Genomic DNA, 25693 nt, shown 5'->3' on the forward strand with positions numbered 1-25693 from the left:
CAAAAAAAAAATGAAATAGGTAAATTGCGAAACACGCGCCTATAAAGGCGGAAACGTGGCAAATCAAAGTCAAGCGAGCGAGACTTGCAAATACTCTGCACACAGATCTTAAGTAAACAGAGATTTTAAGTAGCCAAGTCTATATTTAGCATGTGAGTGTTAATATATAAGTATCTTTAGCACAGCGACATGATATTTGGAGTGCTGGGCTAGATGATAGCCTCTATATAACTCTTAAATGCGCCAAGAACTCTCTGATTGCCTTAGTATTCAGTCCTAATGAATTGCCAATAAATAAAAGGACTTTTCCTATATATTTCCTTATAAATAAAGATCGAAGCTTCAAGCTCTGTATATTAGATATTGTATATTAAAAATTGTTCGTTGTATATTGAACGGTAGAAAAAATGTTATATAGAAGTATATATTGTATATATTTCATACTATATTCAAGTTTCCGCTTTGTAACATGCCAGTGCTCACATCTGTAGTACTCCCTCGCCCATTATAAATAGGGTATACTGTCAAGACTTTAGCCTATCAGCACTTAAAGACGAATTTTGTTAGGGGGTTCGTTCGCTTATCAGCAATATGTAAGTGGCCACAACTTTTACTACGACTTTGCTAGCTGGTATCCCCGCTGCTCATAAGACCCCTCTAACTCTCCATCATTTTTGTTGTATTTCATAGCAATTAAGTGCAATTAGCAAATTGTTTAACAGCTCTTGAAAAATGACACGCAAATGCAGCGCAAATAAAAAAAAACATGAATATACAACTCTCTCGTATGCCCCATTTTGTGGAATGCACTTAGATATTCATACAGCGAGTAATAGAAATTAATATCAATTTATTGAAGTAATGAAAAGTAAAGCTAGCACTTAAAATCAACAGCATTTCACTTTTCCATAGTTCTGAGCTTCGAAACGCATTTCCATTGCAAAAGATTATTTTTGTTTTATGGTTTCCAAAGATATTTTCAGATTGGGCAATTTCCACGTAATTTCTTTGGGTAAAAATACGCATATAAAATCGATGAGTCGCTGCAGTTAATCTAATCGCAATGAAATGTTCAAGAATTTAATCTTTGTAGAATTCCTGCCTAGACCTTGCTCAATAGCAACTGAATCGGAGAAGGAAAAAGTGAAAATTCTACAGACGATTAAATGTCAAATTTATGACAGAGATCATTTTACAATGATCAAGAAATAAATATACAATTTCTACCTTTTTTTCTCTCTCGTTTTTGCTACATTTATTTTTTGACTTTCTCCCGAGTAAAAAAAAAAGGACACCAGGGAGAGTGAAAGACTTGAGGCAGCGAGTCAATCAAAAAGTTGACAATAAGCAAGTCAGAAGAGGAAGAGGCAAGTCAAAGCAGGCGTTTTATCCCGGTGGTTGATTCCCAGTAGCATCTCCCGTAGCTGAACTCTATTAAATATGACATGTTTATGAAGTGCCAGCTGTGTGTGTCACAAAAGCCAAAAAAAAAGAACTGCAAAAAGGCAAAAGAAAATGCACAGCGAATATGGTAGGAAAAGTGCTGCGATTACATTTCCCTTAGTTTTTCACTCTCTCTCTCTCTCTCTCTCTCTCTCGATCTCTTAACAATGTGTGTGTCTTATATATTCCCTGGGTTATGACTGCACGCGTCTGCAGCAGCAGCTGCCCCTGTCTTCAAATGGCAAACGTATTTATGTTTCATATATATTTTTATGATCATCATCTTTCGATTGTCTGTGGTTACCTTGAGCCCAACCACACAGTTTTTGTTGTTACTTTTATTACCATTTCGGATTATAACGATCTCTAGTTGATATACGTTTAATTTGATTATGAGTCTTATATATTTGAAATAACCTTATCATATTCATTCCTAACGATCTTAGAGATTCGATATATTTCCAAGTGATTTCTTTAGTTTTGAGAAGCATCTTCAGATGATATTCTTATTACTACCTTAAAATATGTTTCTTTATTCTGACTTTAGATGATATTCAATTATTCTCACCTGAGTATCTTCTAATCTCTATGTCCAATTTTATAAAAAAGTTTCTATATTAACAAATTCATATAAATCCCTTCTAAGACACGGCATCTTTTCCCATATTATATTAAAGTTCCTTAATTTACAAACCCGAATAACATCATAGAAATACCCTATACATGGATAATTTATCTTCACTTTGCGAAATACAAATTTGATTCAATTAATCGATTTACATGGTCAGCGCCTAATTAAGGAGCATCTTGTCTGGATCGTCTTGCCTCGTACAACAGCTGCTTATAGCTGACCAGCTGACTTTTACCCTGCTTTCTTTGCGCTAGCAAGCGCAACAAATCTTTAAATTGCTTACTTTTACTTTTCCTGCTGCCCGCAGCGGGACTCTCTTTCGAGGTCCAGCAGTTCGCCGATCTATCTATGTATTTGGTCCGGTTGCTCGACTGACCTTTTCTATAGAAATCGGAGCGCCTCGTTTACATTTTATCCATTTTCTTTCGTATCTTTTTTTTGCGAGCTGGTTGTGCAAAATTATGAGGTCCATTGTTCTGCGTCTCGTCCATTAATTTCTTATTAATGGGCTTAGGGTCGGGGTTGCAGGGGCAGGGGCCGACTACTATCCACATAAACAACGTCTTGTAGCCGCTTGTTAGTTGGCCAAAAAGCGTTTGCTCAAAACGATTGCCAGTTATCTGCAGATTGATTTAAATTAGCCATACAAAACCCCTCGCCCCAAAAACCCCGCTCTTCGCTTGTCTCTCATTCGGCTGACGTGTTGAAGAGTCGGCTCCATCTGAATCTCAGATTCAGTCAATGTTTTCGAGTCTGTCGACTTTTTTTTTGCGGTTCAATGACTTAGTACCCATTACGGGCATGAGTGTCTCCCGTTGTTGTTGTTGTTTTGGCACAGCTTACGTAGGCACCTACGGGGCAGTAAGTAACTGCTATCAGTCATACGCCAATACACGTCTGCTGCCGGCCTATTGAATTACACTAGCTAACAAAACTCTGAATTGAACTTGAGATGCTGCACGCAAGTGGCAGCTGTTGAAGATGACGTAATATAAGATCCATAAAGATTTATATAGAACATTATCATATATGCAGATGAGAGTATATTAATATCTAACTAAGATCTATGTGAATTAAAGAAGCAACTATAAATTGGGTTTGAGCCTTCTTCGTTTCTTACTTTTTAGAGTTTAAGGGATGTGCGGGTAAGAAATGATCTATCTATATCAAGATCAGTTTAGAAATGGTTCTAAAAATCTGTTTTGCAAAATGAACTTAAGAAAAATCCGAAAAGAAGCTTTTGTCATATTATATCTAGAGGAGGCATTCGTTATTTAAGGCACACCACATCTTAAAAACATACTTAATTTGAAAGCAAGCATTTATGTTGAAGATTATTAATTATACTTAAATTCAAGAATTTATTATATATTTTTAATGTCCAACAAGAATTTGTGTGACACATCAAATTTTTATGTTTTCTTTTATTTCTATCTCAAAGATCTTAAGTGTGTCTTTTAAGGCAAGCCATAAACGATAGCCAATTGATAGTTGATACGCTCATTAGCAAGCCCGCAGGATAGTGTAAATTTCACACACGCAAACACACACACACACACAGAATCATAACTGCCCACCGAAAATGCGAAAGAAACAACCGCAATAACCACTTGAACCGGTTATGTTGTAAGATTCATGTAAGTTCCAGAGAAGAGAATCACTTGAGTGTGACTGAACCTTAGCCAGCACATACAAATATATAGAAATATATATAGCCTATAGCTTGCGCGATGCTTAACTTAATGATCACGTCGCCTTATGGCTAACAGCCTTGGATAGAATTTTATTAGAGACTTGCAACACTAGACCCAGTGTTACACAGTGCGTCACATTTGAATTACAATGGACAGGCGAGAATTGAATGGAACCTAAATAATAACTTCCGCTTTTGGGCCTTGCCATAAACAGCCAGAGACAGGGACAGCGGGAGAGAGAGAAAGAGAGACGGGACGCAAGAGAATTGGGATTTGTTCAATTGGGGAACACAAACAAAAGCGCGCGACCCCAAGGGCTCAACCGGGCGGGCAATCTGTATATGGGCAACAAGTGACCAAAAACCTATTCACATATTCAACATTTAGCTTTGATCGTTTTGTGCCTGCCGAATAGATACGACACATAACTTCAATAGGTAATACGAAAATAAACAAAGAGAATAATAATAAAAATAAAAAAAAACTACCGGCTTATTTGGTTAGAATGGCCCCGACGCTGAAATTGTAACTGACTGTGGAAAGGCATGTGGAACTGGTGCCGCTTCATACTGCCTTTGGTGGTGGTTTTTCTTCTGCCTTTTTTGTTTTTTTCATAAACTTCAAAACAAGTGTCCACCAAAGTTGGCAGCGGAAGCGGCGCTTGAAACGTGTCGCAGCGCTGTCAACTCATTTGCATATAGATTCTTTTTTCCTATTTTCCCTAAGCGATTTTCCTATTACAGCTAGAAAAGTGTGCATTTAAATTTTAGACATTTGACAGGTCTTTCGACGTTCACAAATGATTTAATTGAAAATATACGCAAAGTATTTTGAAAACTGTTTGAAAATTTGAATATTGAAGATGAGCTGCTTGGACGCAGTGTTTTTTCCTTCCTGGGAAAATTCTTACCGCGTTTTTCGTTACAGTTGAAAGCGTAGTTTAGCATATGACCCGGGTATCATGAAGGTGACGTAGGTGGGTGTCATTAAATATTCGACTAATTGGCTTAAAATTAGCTATACAATTTGGAAGTAGCTCAGAGAAGAGGCAACGATCAACAGTTTTCTTGGTTTAGCTATGGCATTTCCCATAGAGGAAGCCACGCTTCAACGACTGCAAGCAACAAGCTAAAAGGTTCACACATCTGAGACTAGAAGCAGTTGGGAATTGTAAGAAATTTAAGAGCTATAAGTAAAGTACGCGCATTTGAAGAGGGGTTCTCTCTGCTTATTATTAGGTTGCGATAGTAGTGAATAGTAAAAAATGAAGTATTAAAGGAACAAACGTCTATTATCTATTGCATACACTCGGGAATTGTAAGCATTTCAACAGCTGTATATGAAGAACTTTCTTATAAACAGAGCAGCTGAAAACGATCTAATCAGTATGCAAACAAACGCATATCAAACCTATTTCTATCATATATCATATTTCTAATAATAATGTTTGACTTATCTTAACCAAACCCCCAACCGTAACAATTATGACTTGCATGACCCAACCAAATGGCCTCAATATTATTTTTTTTGATAAAGACATGAATATTGGTCAACTGCCTATTAAAAATTAACATACCTGGTTTAGGGCAAGATCAGAAAAAGTAAACTTCATTAATTACACGGTAGACAAAAGAGAAAGGTAAAGAACTATATGAAGATAATTACAGACAAGCGTAGATCAAAAGGTGCATTTAGAGAACGGGCGCGTGCGCTGTATAAGTCGAAAACTAATAATTATATACAAACTAGTAGTTACATATAGAGAAACAAACGTATTTAACACCATTTGTTAAATGCTGTCGCATACACTGAACATATATGGAAGTGCGCCCAAAAACTGAAGAGCCCATAAAAGAACCGACGCTCGTTTGTCTTGGCCGTGAAGTCTGGAATGATTAATGATGCTCAATGGCAACGCTTCGAATTGAAGTCAAACAGTCGCTGCAATCAATCGTTGGACGCGTGTCGCTTGATTTGACGCCCAACTAACTTGATTCTAACCAAACATGACTCAAGCAGCGACTGTGCCCAAAAAAAAGAACACCGGAGCGTCAACTCAAACTAGTCAACTCTACAGTGAGCCTTAAAAGGCAAACGCCAAGACGTGTGTCTGTTTTTTTTTTTTTTTTTTGCCAGTTTTTAGTGGGCGTTGCTTTAATTGTCGTGGGCTGCGCATTAATTCAGCTTTAGTCACATTATAGATGAATTTTACGGACAGTTCTATAGAGTTTAATTGGACGCAAGGAAGTTGTGAACTTTTAGAGGTCAGTGTGTAGGCGTGAGTTACTGAAGATTTGGCTATATGCAAAGAATGCGATTAAATTCAATTAGTGAGCAACACTTCAGATTCAAGCAATTAAAGTGACATTAGCAGAGGAAATAGAAAACAGAAAAAGTCACAGTTTTCACTTTTTTCTCGTTGCTAAAACTTTTCCCATAGTCGAGCGTTGCATGGAACCAAAATGCTAGTGAAACTTTTGCCAGTACATGAGCAAAGTTCAACATTTATTGCCGCATGATCTCATGTAGTACACTGCTAATGTTGTTGAGAAGCGCATAGAGGCGTCTCATCCATATGAGTCCATGATCTGCACAATGTAGCTGATGCTTCGTTTTGCTTAATTTATATATACACAGGCACTGACAAGTCGCGAGAACCGGTTTTGTATATTAAGCATAAACAATTGCGTATTATTTTAATTACTTGTTTTTTTTTTTTTGTTGCTCTTTCATTTGGCAACGTTCTGCAGCTTTTTTCGGTTCGCGCAAAATGTGCTACAATTTATTTTTGTTGCTGGTTCTTAAACAAAAAGAAATAAAATGTTAAATTTTAAGCAACAGCAAAAAGTATTTAAAAAAAAAAAATAAGCGAAAAAATAAAATCAAAAGAAACGTGTTTTAAGCGTTTGAGAAAAAAAGTCTCGCCAGCTTTTGTCGATATCAACATACGTAGATCACATCTGATTCCCATTCCCATGTTAGAACGTCAGCGAAGCGTCAAGGTCTTTGAAAAGTCAACCGAATAGCCGCAGGAAATTGGAGCACACTTCGCATATCAAAGATACCAAATGGAGAGTCTAGGTATTGAAGAGAGTCTTATCGGTAGGGCAAGTTTTTTATATTTAATTAACAAATTGCAAAGTGAATGAACGCAAATGAATAGAATATACTACACCGTAAAGTCTATAAATCAAATAAACAAGTTAAAGAAGAAGTAGCAGAGACCTATCTTATCTAGGGGCCCCTCTTGGGGCCACTGCAAATGGACAGATAGAAAGAAAACTAAGATCTAGTAAATCAGCACAATGGAATATTATTATATACGACATGTTTATATATAGAAATAATAATGAGATTAGCAAAAATAGCAAAAGGTGGCCAGATTTTTATACAGACTTGCATTTTTGCAACTGGGAGCAGTACGTGTGGGGGTCACATTGAACATTTGTCGATTGAAACAACAGTTGCTAAGGAAATGAGTTAAATATAGCATATTATACTTATTCCGGGCAAATCTGATGTAATCTGCTTAGTTTCTTAGGAAAAGCTAAGAAAAAAGTAATCGATAAGGAACTTATTGACTCTCGACATTAGCCTTTTATACAAAGGGGTTTCGGGTACAAGTCCCTGAATAGAAACTTTGACAAATTTCTAAAAATAACTCCAATCAAAAGATCTATCTATGGACAAATTATGATTTCCAATCAAAATTGTATTAGCTGAATATCCATATGTATATATTAGAACTGTTAAGTAGCAAGTTGCAGGTTCAAACAGCTGTAGCCACTATAAGAAATTAAATAAAAGATATATTCCGGGAAAACTTTTGATTTCCCAATCCATAATGCTTAAATATCTTTGTGAACTGTTAAAAAAAATTAGCAGGTTCAACCTCTTGTGTCTTCTACATGCTTTTAAACAGAACATACATCGATAGCTAGTTTTTATCTTTAGCTTTTAGGCAAATATCTGTGACTAACATCTTTAGCAAACAGCTTCCCACGCTTGTTTTTATATTATTAATTATTATTTCGTAACCCTCCCCTCTTAAAATATCACACGTTCAAATCTTTAGTTCTATTCTTTAGACCCAAACGCGTCTCACGCCACTTTTGCAAGCCACAGAGGACAGTCTGACAGTCTCTCATTCTATCTATCGCCATAAGCACTTAACCAGCCCTGCAATAGATGCGACCAGAGATAGGCGCCCCCTAGTTCCACCCAGTATTTTCACAGTTCTCCTCGGTTTGCCTCGGGCACTCTTTGACTTTGACGTCAGTAGCTGGCATTGATTGCAGCGTGTCTCTGGCCTACCTTCACTTGCAAGGCTTTCGGTGCTCGCCCGCATTATTTGGGAATCGATAATTGCATGTGTTGAGTGCTTAACGTGTTGTCACGGCTACTGGCTCAAAATGTGAGTCAGTGTTACGGTGTCACAAAAGACCCCACTTCTAAGGGTAAGGGGTATATTTTCTTGCCTTCTACAACTCTCGCTTTCGCCCTTTCACTTGATTTGCCATTCGTCAACTTTAGAAAACTGAGACAATGGACATTATTATTATTTTCTTTATCATTTTCATTTTCATTTCTTTTTTCATTTTGATGCTTATGCAAATTGGCTCTTTGAGTAGACCGGGTACATAGTATTATTATAGCGCTGTCATGTGTTGGCCAGACTTTGACATAACACCTCGCGGAACTGGGCAAACTATGTCAAATTGCATTATAATTATTATTTTTCTTTGTTTTTTTTTTTTTTTGTTTTTGTTTAATGTTGCCAAACATTGACACCTGACACGCAAAGTGCCATTTTTAATGGGGTTTTCTCTTAAATATATATATGTTTCTTTTTGAGGCAACTCTTTTGTCTATTTCGCAAGGTCATCAAGCGGTTGAATTTGTTTTTCACAATTAAAAACTTGCATAAATGTGCAAAATGTAATCAACTAATTATAATAAAATTATACTTTAATGGGACCTACTTTAAGTTAAGTCCAAATAACGGTAATATTTGGGTTCAGGGTAAACAGTTTTAATGGCACCCAATGGAAAATGTTGCTAAAGCTATTTATTTAGGGAAACATTTGCACACTATAGTTAATTTACATGAAACGCTTATTGACAAAACCCTTTTTGAGTTAAAATTAAAAAATATTCATTTGTTGTACAAAATTATAAATTTGTTTAAAAACTGAGTCATTTAAAGGAAACTTATCTATAAATTTCTCAAGCTTTTTTGGTTCCATTTAATATAAGAAAATAAAACATAGAATGCAGATTTTTTTTTTCTGGTTTTCATGGAAGAGTACTAAAAGTACTGTTGAGTTCTTATGGATATGCTGTGAAGGAACTGTTTATTATTTCAAAACACTCTATAAAACTGGATCTTAAAAGGCGTTTTTGGAAAACCAATAAATATTTCTCTACAGAATCATTTTTTACAAATCATTTAAAGTGGTTTTTCGTAAAATAGTATGGGTTTCCGAAATTAGATTATTATAAGAATTAAAATGCTCCCTTTAAAAAGAGTTTTTTTTTTCATATTCATAGGTAATTTACAAAAATCGAAATTTGAGGATTTTTTTTATAGTTTTCTAAAGGAAGTTCTAAAATATATTCTTTCTACTTGCAATATCATAAGTATCATTTTATAATATATGATTTTTCTGACAATAAGTAAAGCATATTTGGAGTATCTATCGGGCTATAATGATTATATATATATATTATATTATAGGTATTTTTTATCATTATTTTATGTGTTTATAGCATTTTTTCTAAATCTTTTAGCAGTAGAATAATGTGTAGCTTTACTTAGCCATGCTCGAACCGGCTTGAGCTTCGTCATAAATATAGTTCAAAATACTTGTCCAAACTCTGATAAAGTGACCCTAAAACTCAGACAGCCCAGTTAAGTAAAGGAAAAAACTCTTGAAATTTTCTAAACTAACCAATTTAAAACTTTAAACTCTGCTCAAAGCTAAATTGTTTAGCAAGCACTTTCAACGAAAACCAAAACCTGCAAAACTCTACTTGTTCTTAAAGGCTGAAGCTTGGCTTTAAGTGCTATTGTTTAATTCCTTTTAATCGGTTGCTTTTCCTTAAATACACATTTTCCGGCTGCTGGTCGCTTTTACATCGACACTGTACCTCACCTGATTTGCGTTTTTCGCGTTCCGGCACAACTAAGCTTTTGGCGCGCTTAACGCGCAAGGATCTGCGGCGTATGGAGCGCAGGAAAGCTTCTGGCATCCTCGAGAAGCGCTGCGGCGTCTCCGGCGCCTTGGTGCGCTCTGGCAGAAAGAAGTTTTTTACGGCTAACATGATGTTAAAATTTAACTGTTGCGCTGCTGTTGTTGTTGTTGTTATTATTGTTGCGGGTGTTGCGCGTGTTGGCAATGTAAATGGGCAATCTTTTTAAATTGAACTTTGCCAATTGCTATTTTTATTTTGTTTTTGTTTTGTGTGTTTATTTTTGTGTAATCCTTTTAATTTCTTTATCTACACTTCTCTTGGGTTTTCAACTATTTCTTTGCTTTGCACTAATTGGCAACATTTTTGCAATTTGTTTGGGTTTGTTGCGACCACAAATTGTTTTGCATCTTAACAAATTTTATGACTAATGCTGTTTCTTTTTCATTTTATTGTGGCTATTGTTTAGTCATTTTGCATTTTTAATTCGGCACAAGACCTCATATATATATTTATATAATTGACGACATCGCAATGTTGTTGACTTTGTCAAATATTTTTGTTTAAAACTCGAAAAATGACGCGAGACCCTAAAAGCGGAAAACCGACCAACACAAATGCCGCGATACACGTCTAGAAAGCACGCCTGTCGAGACTGAACTGATGGGAAATTTGTACAGCGAACGCACTCACAGCTCAACAGTGGTAACAGCAGACGTTGCTCTCCCAACACAAACGAACGTTCGTTTATAGCGCGGCTGTTGAGAGCGGCCGCTGTTACCGGTGCCTGTCTGTACAATAACAGTGGACACTGTGAGCGCGCTGTAATTGCAGTCTGTAAGAGCGGCCGCTGTTACTGGTGCCTGCCAGTAACATAACAGTTGTCGGTTAATGTTTACCTTTAGTCAGGTAACATCTGACGCTCGGCTTGGCCAAAGGCAGCTGAGCTTAGCACGTGCTGGTAACAGCTGCAATTAACCAAGTACAAAAAAAAATGCATAGCTCGATTTTTTAAAGCAGCTTTTGCTGTTTGACACGCTGTCAGTTTTTATTAAAAAAAACCGAACTTCCGCTGCATCAACAACGGAAATGCCATTGTCTACCAACTTATCAAGCTGTTGTTATTTTGGGTACACTTATGCAGCTTGGCCTGATTCATTGCCATGCCAATAAATGTATTATTTATTTACTGTTTTTTATCAATTCGCAAGCCGACCGCCGCTTTTGACTGTGATAAGCGCAACAGCCTTAACAGAGCGCTGTTAATATTTCCCAGCTCATTCGGTGCGCAAGAGAGAGAGCGGGAGAGTGGGTGCGTCATAAAATCCCCATACGGAAATCAAAATGCAATAATAAGCATTTGTTGTTGTTGTTGTTGTTTTGCACAGAGGTAATCATCAACTGGCTGCTGCGCTGTTAATAATAATGATAATATGCGGTGGGCGAGGGGTGGCATGTTACCCTCCCGTCCAGCACAGAGGCTCGCTCTGGCAGCGTTTGTTGTTGTTATTGTTTTTAGTTGGGGTTTCGGTTAGTGGGCCGCATGGGAGCTGCTGCAAAAATTCACTTCCTATTGAATGAGCAAGCGAGGGGCAGAGGGTGGGGAGCGAAAACGGCAACAGCCGCGAGTCGAACATGTGGCATTATACGATATATTTATTATTATACACAACAATTTGTCGACTATTGTATTGTATTTGGTTTTATTTTTTCCTCAATGAGATTTATGCAATGCTGATATAGATGTAATTCGTGAAAGTGCAGCGGAAAATTCATGCATTGGCAAAAAGGTGGAAAAAGTCGCATTGATTGAAATCCTATAAAGTCTGATTTGCTTGCGCTTCAGGTGGAAATAAAATGAGATTTTCAGTTTTATATGACAAATAGGGGGCTATAGATATAAGTACCATAGTATAGACAGATATGAGTACCATAAACAGAGGTATGAGTACTATAGCTGAAGCCTACTTGGGATTTGAGTACTACAAGTACATATTATGAAGTACTATGTATATGATTGAATACCCTATATTCAGGTGCACCAAGAGCTATTTGTACCTTAGCAATGAATACTATGAGCACGGGTACTAAAGGCAAGAGTACCAGTACTATAGGCTGAGTACGTGTACTACAGGCATGAGTTCTATAGAATTGAGTGCTATGGGAATGAGTACTATATGAATAAATTTTATTAGAATTACTATGAAATATGTTTTATTGAGTGCCTTTGGTAGGATTACCTTAAAAAGCTAATCTAAGAGCTGATTGGGGTTTGAATGAGCTTCGAGTTGCTACTGTTGATATCTGATAGCTATCGAGTTAAGTAAATGGATTAGTATATTTGCTATTTAAGAATAATTACTGCCTACACTGAAAAATCTTCCACAGAAACTCTTAATGTTCTACACACAAAAAAGCCAGTTAAATCCATTAAATTATATTTTTCGCTTATCATTTTCTTGACAGTTTCGCAAAGAAAAAAAGGGCATATTTAATAATTCAGTGGTAAATAATGATATGAACAGCTTATTAAAGTCGGGTAAGCAAATTATTATACTGCATGCAGAACCCATTCAGAGCTTATTAATGTCCGTTATATAAATGCCTTGTTTTTATCAAGATCGCTCGAATTTCAGCTGAAGCTTATCTTAAATCTAACTTTATAATCGCATTTCCATAAACCTTGAGCAACAAAAGAGCACTCTCGAGTTTTACAACAAATGCAAAACTAGAGTTCACTGCAGATTACAAACGAGGTACACACTTATATGTAATATACGCAAATGTCGCAGGGGCAATCGGATTGTATTTTTTCTTTCTTTTTCTTCTTTGGGACACGTGAACTGCATTATATGGTCGATAATTTGACACGCTCGCCTCACTTATCGGGGCCACACGCCGCACCAGACGCGACGCGGCACGAAACCATCCCAAAGAGCAGGGACACACTTTGCGACTTAATTAGACATTGGCCAAGCAGTAGGAGAAGAGGACGGGGCGGAGAAAGGGGGAGGAAAGGGAGAAAGAGAGAGCAAGTGACAGACGAAAGTCACACGCGATTTTGCAATGGAACTTGAAATTGTCGCGTTAGTAGTTCTTTGACTGGTTCTGAGCCAGCACCCCTGAACAAATAAGGTTGTGGCTAACGTAAATGCTAGACTATGAGATACCCTGTAGCTAACTGCCGAAACATGCTTCTATACAGACAAACACATGCTTACTTTCATTTTGTCTTCCCTTAGCGCCACTTTATAAGTAATTCATTCTTAAATAACTTTTGTAATTAGTATTTGATTTTTATTTGTAAAGCCTTAACATGGTATTAATGTAGTTGCATATACCAAATATCACAGCTAAGTTTAAAAAAATGTATATATTTTTATTAATAAACATATCGTTATATAAGCTGAACCAAAGATCAACCTGTTTTAAAACCTGGACTAGTTTTAATTTTGAGCAAACGGGCTTCTCGTTTAATAAACAATTCAACCAACCCCTTTTCATCAATTTGTAATAGTTACAGGGTATTAAAGTCGGGCGCGGCTAACTTTCATTTCGTTTTCTTTTTTATGGAATTTTAATGGAATTTCTAATCAACCTGCGTCCCGGAGACGTTCAACAGGGCGCGTCGTCTGGTCCTAACGCACACCCTGTCCGCGCACAGAAATTTCTTACCCTGTCCAGATTTGCGCCTGACAAATGTTGCACATTGCGAGGGGTTGCAATGCGGGTGGGTGTGGGCGAATACCCTCAGGGGGGGTTGCGACACTTTCGCTTTCAATTGAGCTACTTCAGTAGCAAATGTTTTTGTTTTTTTTTCTTGCCACGGAAATCATTGCGATAAACAGCAAAAAACTAAGTGAGGTTAATATAATTTGCTGCCGCTTTTAAGGGTTAAAAGCTCTAGTCAGCTAGAAGAAGGAGAAGCAACTGTACTAGCCCTACTCCTGGGGCAGGGCTAATTGAGGTTGCGCTTGTCGTCCTTACAGACAGCTCGCACACCTCTCCCCCAACCCCTAAGTGCACCGTTAGCAGTTTTAATTGCATTGCATATTAAACAAATTAAGTTCCCATTGATCTTGTGTTAATTAATACCACATGTGCGGCTATCCTCCAAGCACAGCGAATCATGTGCATAAACAGACTCTGCAGAAAACGAGGTATACATACACCTCATGAATCCTGACGGGTTATGTGTCAAACAGCCGGCCAAGGCACAGCTTAATCGTCCTTGTAGTTTTCTTATCGTAAGATTCTTAGTGCAGGTAAAATCTTACAATTCGAACACACCAAGTCCTTAATCCGCTAGGATATGGCCAAGCAGAGCTATTTTTCTAAAAAGCATATCATAACAAAGTCGGTCGTAACAGGGCCATTTCAAGGACTATCAGGACGTTCTTTGGGCAACATACTGTCGTTAACCTGCCTATTTAAAATACGCAAAGAAAAGTGCGAAAGTCCTCCAAACAGCCAAGATATTGGGATATTTATTTTATGTATTAGCTCGGCTGTATCCTTGCAGATCCTGATTAGACCTATCAACTAGCCGATGAATATTGAATTCGTCCTTGTAGTTCCTAAGATATGTCCATCTTTTTATAAAGGACATTCTTTTTATAGCCATAATTCGGCCATATTCTTAAGGATATCGGAAGGATATATCTTTTAGAGCTCGTGGGGATCAGGACTATAGATTTGCATTCGAGGACTTTCATGTTTCGACAACAAATTTCACTAACATGTTCCAGAGGATTTTAGTCGCAAAATTGCCCAAAACGAAAAAAATTCGGGTCGATTTCATCATTTGATATCCTTTGGTTGGAAGATAGTCCTCACCCTCACATTTAAGAATTTACAACCCAAAGGACAAAAGTCCTTTAGACAAAAAAGTTTTCAAAATGGCCCATAACTCGGTCAAAAAAATGGTGTTGACCAGTGCTACCAAATGGCCAAAGGACATCAAGTTTCAGAGATATTGCAATTTTACTGTAATTTTGTGATTTCAGCCAAATTTCCTTGCACCTCGGAACTGAAAATTTACCAAGTCCATGATTCTTTGATGACCACCTAATTTTTTGAAGCAGTTCGATGAGGTCCTATGATCCTAACGCAGTATACCCTTTAAAATTCGGTTTCGATATAACCGAGCTATGTCCCTTCTTCTTCTTCTCTTCTTCACTAAATGTGTGTGTTTTCTTTATCTTTTCAGATTGAAAATTTAAGGACTGCGATCGATTGCAAGGACTCCCACGACTTCAACAAAGCCCTTTACAGTTAAATAAACTACAATTCTAACTTTTACTTGTATCTGCATAATATGAAGACTAATAAATAATAAAGGAAGCAACAAATTTATAAATGTTATAAAAACTCCCGGATTTTATTTCCATGGGCTATGTGGTTACAGATTCCTTAGTTGCACTGGGCTGGCAGAAGAAACATTGCATACCCGGAAGGTGGTGGCTGTCAAAATGTTTCTAAATTTATTCTAAAATACCAGGCGAACAGAAATGACTAGGATGTCGACAAGAAATTTCAGCTGCCGAAAAATTTCATTGCATACCCGAAAGGGGAGCCTTCAACGCCGGCTGAGTCAAGAGATTTATACTGAAATGTTACTTAAATACCAGGCGAACAGGAATGCCCCGCAGGTGGACACAAATATAAGGGGAACTAATGTTATTTATTTAAATTTGGTTCTGTTAAGTAATTGATGTACAATGCTGAAGGAAAACGTATACAAGTTTTTGAGCCATTTGACTAGGTTCCGGCGATGAAGACGTGGTTGCTAGAATATGGGAGAAATTGCGTTGCTGGAAGCATACGTTTTATTCACATTTCTCTGAAAATCACAAAGTCCCCCCTTATATGCATAACATATAGTTGTATCGGCTGATGGTGTTTTTATCATAAAATTCCTTTTAATTTGACTAGGAATAGATTGTACTGATCTTGCTATCTCGCTTTCCCTAACACACACATATGTGCGCAATCACACATGAACTGTAAATCTCCATGCTTTTTTTGGGGCTTAATGCACATTTATCAATACATATTATTCCCTTGCGTTAACAGTGTTGTTGTTGCATTAAAAAAAATAACAGAAGTGGCCGAATAGCGATGTGTCGAATTTACAAAGCAACTCTGGCTGAAAAAGACAAAATCATCCGACAGTTATCCATTATTTTTTAATGAATGCTTTAGTTCAGGAAAATTAGGTGCTATCTTGAAGAGATATTAAGATACAGAATCAACTAAGATACAGAAAATATCAACACAGTTTTATTATACTAAAATTAAATTAAATCATCTTTTGTGGGTAATCGAAGATCTTGATCGAAATGCATCTAAAATAGTGAATCATTTCAAGATCGGCATTTAATTCCTAACTTATTTTCTAGATGCATTTTAAGAATGTCGAACTTAAATATGTGAAATCATATTAATAACAAAACACAACATGGCTTTAATTATAAACATAGCCCTGCCAGGTTTTAAGATAAACGTAAGGTGCCATCACTGAAAACCAGGCGCACATAATCGGCAGCTGATGGCTTTCATCTTCATATTTCGTTAATTTGAGGGATGTGCGGGGGGAACGAAAGCTAAGAAAGACGTGAACTACTGCGCTCAAAGCACATGACATACACCGGCATACATACAAAAAGTTATTTTTGTGAGTATGTCTGTGCAGCTTCGACACCGGTGTTATCTGAAGAGGCATCCTTACATATACGAAGGGAGAAAAAGCAAAGCAGTATCTTGCTATCTTCGTCGTTCTGATTGCGTTAGTGGTTTTCGCTTTGCCTAACAGTACAAGTCTTCATACATAAATATGTGTATACACATATGCACGTACATCTATATGTGCATATATGTACGTACATACATATTTGTTCTATGGTAGGGTAGCCATAAACATGGCACAATCGACTCGGCTGTTAATACTGATCTGGAATATGATAACTTAAGAGTTCGGAAATCGTTTCTTCCATGTGTTACACTTCTCATGACCAAGTTAATATACCCTCAACAAGGGTACTGAAAGCGCACAAAAAAAATTTTGTCCCACTCCAGATTCGCGACTGACACATTGCGCGGGGATTTGCGACACTTTCGTTTGGAATTGAGCTACTTCCGCGGCGCATGATTGTGTTTTTTTTTTTCGCACAGAAATCAACGCGTTAAGCAACAACAAACTGAGCGCGGTTCATCAAGGGTTAAAAGCTCAAGTACAGCTGGAAGAAGAGGAAGCAGCTGAACTAGCCCTATTGCTGTAGTGCGGCTAATTGACTTGAGGGTGCGCTTGTTGACTTTACACACAACCCACACACACACACACGCCCCTAAATCCTAACTGCACCCTTAGCGATTTTAAATGCTAGTCTTGCCTGTGTGGCTGTGTGAGTGTGTGTGTGTGTGTGTGTTTAACAAATTAGGTTTCCCTTGAGCTTTGGTCATTTAATACAACATGAGGCTAACCACCGAATGCAGCACCCGCTGCCCACTACAGACGACTCTCAATGTCATTTGATACTCTTTGGTTGCCACCCCTCCGCACTGTCGCCCTCTGCCCACTCTCCCACTGATTTCCTGCTGCTGTTGCGCAAATATTTGGCAGCTTTATTAGTTCATTATGAAACTTTAACACACTCGCAGCGACAGCTCAATTTATCTCTCGCAATTTGTCATATTTCTTTTTTGGGAGGTGATGAGTTAATGAATCTGAAACTCATGACAAGACTTATACATTCGATTTAGTTGCACGCATATGATTATAATTGCTTTTTTCTAAGCGGAAATTCAAAAGGGGGTTCAGCGGAAACAACAAGTAATCAAAAATCTAGTAGAGAAAGTTTTTTCTTTTCATTTCATAGATGGCCCCATATACTATTCAGTGTTTATTCACAACAAATATTCAAGTATTCACTACAACAAAGACACACATGTAGCAGATGATTCACGAGATATTCTAGCATCATATGTGTGATTCTATGCGAGTGATATTTATAACTGTGAGCAGAGACTCGCTATTTTAAACAATGAATTTGCATTACTTTCTTTTCAGAAAAATAAAAAAAAACTGTGGAACTGTTCGAACAGATTTGAAAATGAATATGCCAAACGACTTTTCCCAGAATCAAAAACTGGGCAACTGTTTGAACTGTTTTTTATTTTACTTATTAATTATCAGAAGCAGTACTTATATTCGGGAATGTATCGAAATATAAAGAATTTTTAATTAATATATTTCATACTTCATCATTTTTCTCTGACTATTCAACAATTTCGGATTGTAAAAAGTTTTTCAATTATGAATTTTATTCGTAGAGTAAGAAATTATATACTTAATTTGTTCACTGAAAATTTTAAATATGTATATTTCGTGTCTTTAATCTGCAAGGTTCCTGTGTTCACGAATTTCGGAATATAAAACGGTTTTTTAATTAAGAATTTCTTTTACAGGCTATAAATTTCTTACTCATTAATTTTTGACTGGATATTTTCTAAATGAATTTTTATTGAGTTCTTGTATACAGAAATCTGTGAATTTAATCATGAATTTCCTTCTCAGGTTGACAAATTGCATACTTAATTTTGTCACTGAATATTCTAGGCGTGAACTTGAATGGATCTTCAAATAAATACATATTCGCGCAACTTTTCTCTGACTGAATTGAATGTCTTGGAAATATCCAAAAAATTGCAAATGCAAATGGTGCCCTAAATTCCACTAGAAACTCATTCGATTCGATTCGCTTCAATTTATGAGCTCAAATAGCTTATTTCATATTCATAAATTTGTAATCTGCATTGGTATTAAAGTCAGTTGCAGTCAGTTCAATTGCACATTCATATTCATGCTCAGATATTCACCCCAAATTCGGCAATTACAAGCGCATTAGTTCTCACGGGCCAAATGCGCTTAGATTAGACGCTGGGTAACCCAACCCTTTCGGGATGCCACAATTAATAATTCATAATTTGCGAAAATTGCCAACTTCAATTCTGGATGGGCATAAGAAACTCATAAAATATTACGCCCGACATCTAATATTCGCCAATTTGTTGTACTCAAGCGTGAAACGCTGCAAGAAACATGAAATAACCTGAAATCCATGAAATTGGACAGCGAAAAGGAAGAGAGGAGCGAGTAAGTCTAAGAGAGAGAAGAGTGAGCAGAGGAGCGAGCGAGACAGAGAGCAACAGCAAAGACAAAGCGTAGCGACTCTGGAATGTGCAACAATGCGACTTGACATAATTATTACATTTACAGCAAGGCGAAGGGGCGCAGGGCACGCCAAGCCCCTTGCAGAAAATGGTCGCTGTCCCTGACTGTCCGCTAGCTTAATCAACTTACGTGTACCCTGTGTTTTATTAAAAAGGGTATATTAAAATGTTGATAAAGTATTTTAAAAGCGAACAAAAAAATATTAAAAGAAAAATGAATATATATCAATAGCCTATTCATATTAAAATCGGAGTTTACAAGCGCTAGATTTAATACAGGAGCTATATTTATATTTATTAATACCAAGGCTTCTTGAATACCTGGCATAGTTTCAATAAATTGAAATACTTTTTAGGCTTTCGCTTCACACCAAAAAATAAATTTCAATAATATAAGATTTGTTATTTAAAATTATAAACATATACAGCTTACAGCTTAGCAAAAGGAATATATTCATTTACTCTAAATAAACATATATGTCTGATACGGAAAATTAGGTTTATAGTTCCAAGAACACTAGAAAAACTTAATTTTTTATGGTTGGCAAGCAGTCACAGCCTGCTCTCCTCTTCGCATTATTTTCGAGCTACTCACAGGGTATCTGTAAGTGCATTTCTTTTATATTCGCCTACTCTGCACTTTGCACTTTAAACGCAAATTGAGTTGATTAATTGAAATGTGTAGCGTTAAAAAGGGGAAGGAGTGAAAGGGGGACACTGGCTGGGGCAATTGCGTGGCCAAAGGGCAAAATTGCAGACGGCAGAAAATCAATAATTTTAATGGGACCCATTCCCAATGCTCCCGCTTCAGCTGAAAATTTATGTATATGTGTCTGCTTGTCAATGCAAATATGTTAAGTACCGCCCCAAAAAAAAGGTAGAGTATCTCTCTCACACGCTCTACCCATCTCGCTCTCCTCCTATGCATGTTTGTGACAGCCCCAACTTGAGCCCAAGTTTGTTGGGGAGCCGCAAGCGACTTTGGCGCAGCAGTCAAATTGGATTTAATTTTCAAAAGAGCCTAAAAATACATAAATTTAAGCTGTCTCCGGGGAGAACGAAGCTCAAATGCCCTAACATGCATAGTTGAGCATAAAAATGTAAGCTGCAAATTGAATTTAAATATTTTACAAGTCGTATCAAACTCGAGAATAAAACACGATCTAAAATGTGTCCAATTTATGAAACTTCGAATCCTAAAAAACACATTTAATAGTTTTGGACTTGATATTATGCGATTATGGCAGGATAAAATAAGTTACAGTGTTAAATATATAATATAATATTGTTTATTTAATTAAAATATTCATAATTTTTTTGAAACAAAATAAATATTCATAATTTTTTTGATTTAAAAAAAAAACATTTTGAATGAAATAATAATTATTTTGATTAAAATTAAATATTCATACTTATTTTGAGGAATATTAAATATTAATTATTTTGATTATAAGTAGAATTTGAGACTCGAAATATTTAACATTATCTTTAATTTAAAAAAATAATATTAGAATTTTGTTTAATGAATGTCTGTCTCAAATAAGTAAGAATTTAAATGCGAAGACGATAAAGAAGAATCAAATTGTATTTTTACTTGAAATCTGTTCTATGAAATACAAAGTCGAAAAAGTCTTTGAATACATAAGAAGACATTTTCCCAATATTATTTATTATATCTAGCCTAAGAAGATCCTCGTAGATAGCGAAACAGAATAGGAAAACTTATTTAATAAAATGTTGTTGGCAAAGTATAAAGAAAAGAGACCGACGACATTAAAGAACATTTGCCTGGTCTAGACAAAGTGATGGGAGTGTCACATTATGCATTTACTCATAATAAACAATTTTGTTTAGACAAATGCCAAGTTAAATATGCCATGCATAGTATACCAGGTCTTATAGGGTACACACACGCTCCGTGACGTGGAATATAATTTTCTTTTAGATTCATTTTGCTGGCGGCTATTTGACTCGACGATGAAAATCGCTGGCAAGTCGAAAAGAAAATATAATTATTATGACGAGTATTTTCTTTAGCTCGAAACAATTAAATTATATGTATTTGATTCTCTATATATGCCAGCACAATTATACAGATACGTAAATCCAAGAGCACAGCTGACGCAAATGCAAAGTGTGTAATGTAATGTGGTCGGCTGGGGCGGGGTAGCGAGCTGGTAGGTGGGAGATGGGGCGGCCTATAAATTGCCACAGGGTCGGTCAATGGGTGAGGGCAAATTCTGCTTATTTGTGTTTATTTCGATTTAGTACTTAAATAACACACAGCAATTGTTGCGTTACAAAATATTTGGAATTATTGTCGATGGATTTGGACTCGGCGAGCAGCTGCGGCATTATGCAATACGCGTCAGATGACATATCATATGGTAGCTATCTATAATTAGATACGATAATTGCCAAACGATAATTGAGTTGGGCCAATTGCATTTATGAATAATATTCAATTGAAAGCTGATCTATTTGAATTCGAAACGACTGCACACCCTAGAAAAAATCAGCAAGAGTGCCTGATTGGGCCAGTGTAATACCCTGTAAAATGTATTCATCAATAATATCTTTAATTTGTTGTTCGATTTGTCCGATATGTACCGAAAATAGTTTAATAATATACGAGTATTTGTATCAATCACATACCCTAGCAAAGTATATTAGCTATAGAGGTTAGTTTGTATAGCTGTTGTCGTTTATGTAGCTATCCCTTGACTTTCACCTTTCACTTAACGAATTTCTGTTAAACGTAACTTGTAATTAATATTTCACTTTTTTACCTTAGGGATGATATTGTATTGTTGGCCCGGCTCGGCCCCTTTCGGCGCACGCTTGAGTAATTTTTCTTTTGCACGCAAGGTCAGAGTTCAAATTAGAAATAACTATGGCGAGGTAACAGTCTTCTTTTTTGCAAAAAAAAGGAACATAAAATAAAAATGTTAGCAAAGTATTTCTTAGCAATTTTCTTGACTCCTTTAAAGGGGTGTAACTGCAAATCTTTTGAGACGAGGTACTCTTTAGAGTTTCCTAAATAGCGTGCAAAATGTAATATTATAAAAAAAAAATCAATTTTGACATTTTGTTGCAATTTTTTTTTAGTATACTTTATGTGATGTTGTGCCTTCCCGCGTGACGGTTTTATGATCGCATTACCGTCAGATTATGAGCATCATAACCGATATATATACCATGTTCGCAGAGCATTTGATGCGCCTGTCACAGGGCAGATAATTTCTCAGGAATTTATGTAAGTTCAGCCTTATGGCATGTTCAATTTGCTGTGCCAAATCGTAAGTGAATGAGCCCAAAAAAGAGTTGGCCACAAACGAGTGTTAACAGACAAGAACGTTACGTGACTATGAAATACCCTGGAAAGCTACATATAGCTGAAGCAAGAGTCTTATGCAACTAGCTGCCTCTGCAACAATGCTATAAAAACATTTTTAATCAATTTACTTGGATTAGATGCAACTCCTCTTAGTATTTCTTTAGGGTTTTCTGCTTAAAGGGATTTACTAGCCCACATGGTTCCCCTGTGTGGACTTTATTTAGCTTCTATTGCATTGTCAGCCTCATATTGGTCCTTCACAGCTTTGTTATTTAAAACCCATTAATACACCCTTTTTTTTTTAGCTGAATAGAGATTTATTCAGCAATTGACAAACCGCATGTGGTCATCCTTGAGTCAGCATTTAATAATGATATCAGTGGCCCGCCGTTGACTAATTAAATGCACAATTTATATATCGAGTATATAGTATACATGCCTAGTCATTCGACGAACGTAACTTAAATCTGAGTAACAACTGATGCAATCACGCTTACCTGCAAAAACAAGAAGAGAAAGGTAAGCGATTAAAAAAAACTCATTGCAGATGAATAAGAGAAAAAGATTTAGCGTAAACTGAGGTAAGACTAAGAAATAGCTCAATATTAATTGACCACATAAATCGTCTCTATAAAGAGTCCATAATTAATTAGACCTAGCATGAATACCTTACGTGCGAAAGAGAAAACGCATTTTTGCCATGTCCAGACCTAAATCAACAACGAAAATTGCAAAAAAATTGCAGTTTTTCTATTTCAAAGGAAAAGCGAAAAGAAATTAAAATTTTTCCCTGAAATTTGCTTTAAGATCGCACGAAATTTGTTTGCCAAATCAATCAATGGGCAAAGGTTCGGGGTAGGGTATATTTTTGAGCGGCATATTTCAATGTCAAGTTAAAGCAAGATGTGCGGATATGGCCGACATTAATCTTGTGGCCAGCTCAAGGATTTTACGCAAGGCTAACGCATTTGATTGGCTCAATCAGCCCAGCCCAACCCAGTCCAGCGATAGGGAAATGCGATATGGTTAGGAAAATGCGAGCATTGGAAAAATGCAAACAACAAATGTTTAAAACTCACCCCACCCCGTCACAGGACATGTGACGCGTGTCTTGTGCGCATTCTAATTGTGGTTTTCATTTTATTTTCTTTTTTCCCCCAAAGAGAAATCGCTAGAAATTAACTAATTATATTAGAAATTTGATGCACGCCCAAAGGCATAATTAAAATAATTGAAATTGAAATGGGACGCAAAAAGGAGCACTGAAAAAAAAGGACAATTAAACAATCAAATTTATACGGCATTAAAAAATGCAGCAACACAGCAAAAAACGAAAGGGAGCGAGAAAGAGAGAGTGTGGCAACAGGACAAAACGCCAACATCAGATGGTTCCGTTCCGTTCAGGACAATTCGTGCTGTCCTGTGCTTAACCAAACAGGACAATAGATTTCTGGGTTCCAGATAAGCCAGCCAAAACGGGTTGGCATTGCATTAACCCATTGCTGGACAACCCCCGCGCGAATTTAACTTAGGAATACTCTAACAGAGGGTACACTGTACTTGTAATGATATACGTAACACATTTTCTTCTTCTTCCATTCTTAAATAGCTTTTGTTTTCAGTATCTAATTATTAAGTAATTTTTATAGTATGAAGATGAATTTCAACTAAGTGCTTGCACTAAAAATCAGAATAGCACTTACTTTTTTATTAATTTTCAAAAACTTTTCCTTTTTACTTTTCCTTAACATTCAATCTCTTAGGTAAATTAAATCCTGCTTTATAATTTATTGTTAGGCAAAGGGAATAAAAAGGTTGCCTTAAGGTTGGGCTTTGTAAATTGGGCTATTTGTATTTTTATTTCTCGTAGGTTTACATACTAAATAACTAATAAAGAGTATTCAAACTTCAATGAACCAAGGCTCAGTTTTCCGTGCCGTTGCTGCTGCTGCTGTTGTCGTTGAGTTTTTGATTTGCTTGATGGACGCACAATGCATGTCCTGCAGCAGGACCAGACTCACTTCATTAGCGTTCAAAAAAGTAGGAGAGAAAGAAAACAAAAAATAAAATGCAACTGACTGCAGGATTCGCTCGACTTGCTCAAGTGTGCTCATTAGTGGGCTGAGCGGGCATACGAACAGGGTAGGAGTAGAAGGGTTTGGCAGAATTAGAGCTGTCAAAAAGGGTTGCTCAACTGTCTGGTTAGTCTTATCCGGCACATTACGCATGCAGCCCGCGTTTTAGCTTAGCCGGAATACTGCCCCCGGGCCCGAGCCGAAGCCGGAGCCTGACCACCATCTGATAACAATATAAAGCTCATATCTAGATTTTATGAAATTGAATTACAAAAAAAGACCAAACAGCATCCGTTGATGGTGTCTGACATAACCTAGGTCCAGTTCCATTTTCCATTTTCCGCTTTTCCATTTGTCATTCATGCTTGCAGAGACAGCACCTACTTCAAAGTGTTTGCTTGGGTAGTTTTTGGGCTTGGACCTGGCTGGATGCTAACGTGTATATTTGTTTTATACCCTGCAGCCATTGAAATGGGGAATGTATATGCTTGCCCGCCCGAACTACAGTTTATACAAACTCATGCTATATCATTTTGGCATAACTAATTAAAATTATTTGAATTTTTAGATAGCACATTCTAGAGTTAGAGGCTTGATTTTTGGTATAGACTAACATTTGATTATCTTCTTTGAGTCCTAAAAACAAACAATAAACACAAAAGTTATTTTAGAATACATTTCTTAAAGTGTAGAAGACAGGGAAATAGTCTGCGTTTTGTACAGGGTATCTTCCAATTATGCACTCTCGATTGCTATATATGCATCATCAGCAGCTGCTGCACTAAGTTTGGCGCAGGGTATCTCCCAGTTAAACGCACTCGACTACTCGCTTCTTTTTTTGGCTGCTTGGTATATGCATCATCAGCAGCTGTTGCCCTAAGTTTAGTACAGGGTATCTACCAGTCATGCACACTCGACCACACGCTTATTTTTTGACTGCTCCGTATCTGGAACATCAGCAGCTGCTGGGATTAAAGCAGCACCTCACATCACATCATTTTATTGTTTGTGTTGTTGTGATGTGTGTGCGAAAGTGATGAAAAAAGTTGTTAGATATCATGGGTTAGCTCATGTTTTGGTTATTACAGCT

General features: G+C 36.7%; 1 protein-coding gene across 2 annotated transcripts in view; it reads right to left on the minus strand.

Moving 5' to 3' along the window:
- The window catches only part of LOC115769300 (centaurin-gamma-1A), a 76151-nt gene that overhangs the window by 14353 nt on the left and 36105 nt on the right, over positions 1-25693 (minus strand). The window contains exon 1 of one of the 2 annotated variants that reach the window (XM_030714028.1): positions 9924-10375. The exons of the other annotated variant lie outside the window; for it this stretch is intronic. Coding sequence (XP_030569888.1) covers positions 9924-10092 — 169 coding nt within the window. The 5' untranslated portion in view covers positions 10093-10375. Of the gene's footprint in view, positions 1-9923; positions 10376-25693 lie in introns of those variants that run through there. 2 annotated transcript variants of the gene reach the window in all.

This window comes from Drosophila novamexicana, unplaced genomic scaffold, assembly GCF_003285875.2.
Source record: "Drosophila novamexicana strain 15010-1031.04,08,12 unplaced genomic scaffold, DnovRS2.1 tig00004549-arrow-arrow-pilon, whole genome shotgun sequence".
Classification (NCBI taxonomy): domain Eukaryota; kingdom Metazoa; phylum Arthropoda; class Insecta; order Diptera; family Drosophilidae; genus Drosophila; species Drosophila novamexicana.